Source organism: Trichoplusia ni, chromosome 1, assembly GCF_003590095.1.
Source record: "Trichoplusia ni isolate ovarian cell line Hi5 chromosome 1, tn1, whole genome shotgun sequence".
Taxonomy (NCBI): domain Eukaryota; kingdom Metazoa; phylum Arthropoda; class Insecta; order Lepidoptera; family Noctuidae; genus Trichoplusia; species Trichoplusia ni.
Genome location: NC_039478.1, coordinates 13027484 through 13033017, shown reverse-complemented (window position 1 = coordinate 13033017; position 5534 = coordinate 13027484). Strand labels below are relative to the sequence as shown.

General features: G+C 48.5%; 1 protein-coding gene across 1 annotated transcript; it reads left to right on the top strand.

Annotated features, from left to right (window-relative positions):
• Window positions 1-3634: 3634 nt before the first annotated feature.
• On the top strand, window positions 3635-4568 carry LOC113495538 (apolipophorin-3-like). The gene is made up of 4 exons (XM_026874296.1): window positions 3635-3755; window positions 3835-4044; window positions 4116-4274; window positions 4364-4568. The coding sequence occupies exons 1-4, from the start codon at window positions 3714-3716 to the stop codon at window positions 4511-4513; spliced, it is 561 nt and encodes a 186-aa protein (XP_026730097.1). The 5' UTR covers window positions 3635-3713; the 3' UTR covers window positions 4514-4568.
• The last annotated feature ends 966 nt before the right edge of the window (window positions 4569-5534 follow it).

Here is a 5534-nt window from a genome sequence, read left to right as displayed (position 1 = left end):
AGATAATAAGTACGAACAAAAATTAAACAAGAGAAATCTGAAATATACTCTTAAAAATAATAAAAACGCCGCCGCCCGCGCCCCTCGCCATTGTTACAAGGCTCGGACCGAGCTCGCAACAGAACAGAGATTCTAAAAAACTACGAATTGCATCATAATATTGAATAAAAATTGCATTTTAAATTTATTCAAGTCTCATAAATACCTATTTTTCTATCATTTTTTTTTGCGAAACAAAGGCAAATCAAGTCTAATATATGTGTTAGCATTCGGACTAGACATTCATTCACATATTAGACGTCATCGATGTGAGCGAATTTTTTCAAATTATTTTTCTGGGTTAACGATTATTAGTTGCTTGTAGTTTGTTAGCTCAGAGGTAGTGGGCGGCTGCGCGTTGTGAGTGTGGGGAGGTGCAGGTACTGGCTGCGTGTGAGTCACGCCTTATCGCGCTCCCGGAGCTGCCCTAATCACTGGCCTCGTGTCACAAACAACATTCTTAATCACTGCGTTAATAGGTAAACACTTCTTAGAATTGAAGCTTAAACAACACGGCCCTCGCTGCTCCCGATACGACAACCTATGGGTGTACACAATACACGCCGCGCTCCATACGCGGTGCAAACGCATACTTGACGTACTACTTATTATTTATAGTAGGTCCGCATATAAATTGTTTGCTGAGAATACAATGTACCAGCGCAGACAGCTAATTTACACGTACGTGCGCGACCTCGCAGCCGCCGGCCGCAGTCGCGCTAGCTGCCCGCAACAACTGATGTATAAACGCATCACCTACAACATGACTGTACTCACATATTACAAAGCCGCTTGTGTGTAGTCATCACTTCCCTTAAAGTCGCTTTACCTGAGTTTTGTTACCATTGCACCTTACCGCCGCACTACTTGTCTACTATTTTCAATGCGCACTGCTACAATAGCATCTCAGCAGGTACTGCTACAGGTACCTGCACTATCCATTACATTACCCAGCGGCAAACTGGGAGAGGAGGTTATGATCGTTTATATTTTTACCTATTTTAACTCACACACTGTTCGCTGGCCAAACTTTGCAAATGTTTTCGTGATAAAAATGTCGATAACGTGGTGCAGATGTCAAAGGTTGCCGAGACGCGGCGCGATACCAAACGAGAGATGTTCTCGATGTTTGCGGGCCCAAGCGAGCCGGCAGCCGGCGTGACGTCACACTCCAGGGCCACCTCCTGACAGGCCCACACGCAGGACGCTCGCGGCCTTCACCGAAACACTTCCGCGGACGTGTACTCGCCGCAGGGCTGCCTCCAACTCCTCTCGAATAGCCGAGGACACGGTGGCTCAGTGCGACTTACCAGCCTCTTCGCAAAATATGGTACTTACTTATTTGTAAACCAGGTCATGGAGTAGCTTTCTATAGTAAATTGGCTCAACAGATTGATTCGGCGCAAACGCTATTTTTATGATCCGTATAACAAGGAATTCAATAGTCACTGCAACCCTACGCATCCAAATTAAGAATATAATATTAGGCGTGCATATATAGAGAACAATAGAGCGGCTACGTTAACCTGAGGCGGCAGGTGCGGGCGGCGCGCGAGTCCCCGCCGCGGTCGCGAGCTGGACGCACGCGCCTCACGCCGCCCTCGCCTGCAGCCAGGTCTGAGCCGAGCTCTAGAGCGGGCCCCGGCACTCCCGCCCCGCACCCCGCACCGCGCCCCCCGCGCCCCGCGCCCGTCATGCCGCGTGCCCGTGCGACTCACCCTATCTAGAGATGTGGAAAAGTTAACACTCGTTACTGATAGCTAATTAATTACTGTTTGCATCGTTAGCTTGTAATAGTTAAAGCAGATAGGGGAGCAACGTGCAGTGCGGCTCGGTCACGCGCGGCCCTCGCCTCCGCCCTGCCCGACCCTCACGCGGGTATGCGAGCAGGAACAGCCAGACCCCCGACCAGCCCCGCTCATGTGATGCGTGATCACTCGCTCATCTCCTACGTATAGCTTCCAGACTGGAGACTTATGTATTTGTATTGACTGCGTGTCAAAAGCCGCGTCCTGCCAGTTAAGTTCAGGGCTAACTTATCAACAGCGCGAGTCGCGGAGTCAATGTACTAGCGCCCATCAAATATAATCTCTCTGCTAATAATTATTTCACGATACGAACATGACATTGAAAAGACAAATGGGTACGTTTCGCAAATAGGACTTAGACAAGAAATGAGTGACCTCAGAGATATATGCAGCCGAGCAACATGTGGGAGTAGGTGTGAGTGCGGGTGAGAGAGGAGGGAGGGGGGCTGGTGGCTATCGGCGCGGGTCACAGGTCTAGGCCGACACGTCGTAGGTACGCGGCGGACCCGACTGCCGCGTGTAGCTCGCTTCCTAATGCAAGACATGCCGAAATTATAAAGCGGCTGGTGCTTATTGGAATACGTTCGCGGCATTACTTGTGGCAAGACTTCCACAGGTGATCAAAAGCAACATAACGGTCGCGGCTCCCCGGACGCTTTGTCCTCATGCTATCAAATAGCATTGTGCCCTTTATAGTTGTACACACAATAGACTTCACAAAGCAGTAGAGGTACCTGACGCGACGGTCACTGGTTTTGTTATTGGAGCCAGGTACCGGCGCAGGTACCAGGGACCGGCCGAGCGCTTGTCATTTTATTCATAGATATTCGTTTTAGCAGATATCTTAATCATTTATCTGTCGTCATGTCACTCATGATTTTACCGTTCACTTCTCTCTATGCATATCAATTTTTACAATCCTATTATAATAGCTCTCATCATTATTCGGGATTCATAATTATTCTTTTAATAACACATAGTTTCCTTACGTCAATTGTCGGGATATCTCGACTAGATTCAGACCCAGCCAGAGTCGGAGTGAGGAGTTGAACAGTTGTTTTCAGTTATGTTTAGGTTTTGTGAGGCGACCTAAATCATTCAGGATATCAATGTTTTTATGCTGAACTAGTTACTTATAGCACACAAATTAGATAACATTCGCCAAAAAAGACATTGCATATTACAATGGATCTGCATACATTCAGTTACCATATCATTGTTGATATGACCTCAACCATCCCATCAATACAGTCACCGCAGCCACTATCACATTAAATCTCGCAAGAAATCTATAGAGTGATAAAACTGAGTCAATCTTGTCCCATCACAGTGCAACATGTTGCGTCATACTTAACAATACTTACAATTTATTCTAATTTGTCTTCGAACTGTTTTCGCTCAGGCTCACCGATTCCGGGTCCGTAGGTGACCTGAGGTACTGTGACCGGTACTCTGACTATAAACATGCACAGATTTACCTCTCAGTGTGGAGAGCCGGCAGGACGCACGCGCGAGGAAGTATGTGAGAGCGTGCAGCGCGGTGCATAGAGTACCTAGCAGCGAGCGGGGCTATCGGCGGTCACCGGCGCGCACCCGGATCACCGCTTGTTTGTAAACATGCCCTAGGTGAGAGGGCAGGGCCGTGGCGCGGGGCGCGGACCGGCCGGGCGGGGCGCGGGGTGGCTCAGGAAAGTTTTCCCTGCGGGGTGTAGGCTCGCCTCCCGGCGTCGCTCGCCTGCGTTATCGCCGGCCGCTTATCTACGGCCGGGTATATAACGGGCGGGCGCACGTCTCCCAGCACAGTCACTGTTGTGTTTCAGGCAGATTCACTTGATCCCGTCCTCGTCTTCATATTACATCAGCACAATGGCAGCTAAGTTGTTGGTCCTCGTCGCCTGCATCGCTCTCGTAAGTATCTGGCCGACCCCCGGCCTGCGCGTCGCCTGGGCCCGCTGCGCGCCGCTCACTCTCGTGTGTTGTGTTGCAGAGCCACGCCGGCATGGTGCGCCGCGACGCGCCCCCTAGCCCGCTGCAGGACATCGAGAAGCACGCCGCTGAGTTCCAGAAGACCTTCTCTGAGCAATTCAACTCACTCGTCAACTCTAAGAACACCCAGGAGCTGAACAAGGCGCTCAAGGACGGCTCCGACTCTGTGCTGCAACAGTTGTCTGCTTTCTCCAACAGTCTGCAGGGCGCGGTAAGTACGAGTGTGTATGTGTGTTGCCGGTCCGCCTCGCCCAGGGATCTTACTCAGTGTGACTGTTACAGCTGAACGACGCCAACGGCAAGGCCAAGACCGCTCTGGAGGAGGCGCGCGCTAACCTCGAGAAGACCGCCGAGGAGCTCCGCAAGGCGCACCCCGAGGTGGAGAAGCAGGCCGGCGCTCTGCGTGAGAAGCTGCAGGCTGCCGTGCAGAACACCGTGCAGGTACGTGAGCTCAAGTGACCGCGCTTCGTAGCCTCTCCCCCCTCCCGTGATCACCAGTAACTCACTCACGTGTCACGTTCTCTTCGCAGGAGACCCAGAAGCTCGTTAAGGAAGTAGCCAGCAACGTGGAGACCACCAACCAGAAGCTCGCACCCAAGATCAAGGAAGCCTACGACGACTTCGTGAAGCAGGCTGAGCAGGTGCAGAAGAAGCTGCACGAGGCCGCCTCCAAGCAGTAAGCTCCGCCGCCGCCCGCCTACACTCTAGCACACAATAAACTCCCTGTCTAACTACTGCGAGCCTTTCATTGCCAACTCCGATTCTTACAACTTACACCTATAGTGTAAGTGTGAACCTTGTTAATTTATTACAGACTCTGTTGTAATAAAAGTAAAGTAAGATAAATCATTGAGGCTAAATTTGACTATACATAGAACATTCTAAACCAAATTTTGTAAAAAAATAATTTCAGTAGCGTAAAATGTGATGTCGATTTTATTGACAGTTGTAGATAAAAATCGCCGCCAACTAACCTAACCAACCGTTCAATTAACAGACTTGCTCTGAACTAAACGGCGACATTTAGTTTGTGAATATTTTGTACTTTTTGTATTTAGCTAAAAAATACTGTCATTCTGAGCTCCAAAATCTGGGGATTTCATCCTGGTTGACAAGTTTTAGAGTTACCTAGCAACCCTACTCCTGCGGATACTAAGTGAAGTTTGTTCAATGTATCAAATGGTGTTATTAATTAGACTTTGGCCATATCTAGAAGTATACAGACTGCACATTTATTGACGGGCCTGTTGGTCTAGTGGTTAGTGACCCTAACTGCTATACCGGAGGTCGTGGGTTCGATTCCCGCCCGGATAAATGTTGTGTGATGAGCATAATCATTTGTTCTGGTGTCTGGGTGTAATTTATCTATAATATGTATGTATTTAGAAATATTTAATTACGTTTATCAGTTGTCTGGTTACCATAACACAAGCTCTGCTTAGCTTGGGATCAGATAACCGTGTGTGAGTTGTCCCAGGATTTATTATATTATTATTATATTACTAGTTGTAGGCCGCGACATCGTCTGCGTGGTTTGTAAGATGTAAAGAGCAACAAAATATACAACCATATTCATGTTCCTCATCAACGAAGAAACATTTGCAGCAGAAACACATTTTGAGTTTTTAATTCGATATTAATAAAAATGAATGCTGATAAGCGCCTAACTCAAGAATGCATGGAACAATTAACTCAACAAAT

Coding starts and splice junctions, on each gene's coding strand:
- LOC113495538 (XM_026874296.1), top strand. CDS start 3,714: ATGGCAGCTAAGTTGTTGGTCCTCGTCGCCTGCATCGCTCTC. Junction 3,756..3,834: donor TCGTCGCCTGCATCGCTCTC/GTAAGTATCTGG, acceptor GTTGTGTTGCAG/AGCCACGCCGGCATGGTGCG. Junction 4,275..4,363: donor CCGTGCAGAACACCGTGCAG/GTACGTGAGCTC, acceptor TTCTCTTCGCAG/GAGACCCAGAAGCTCGTTAA.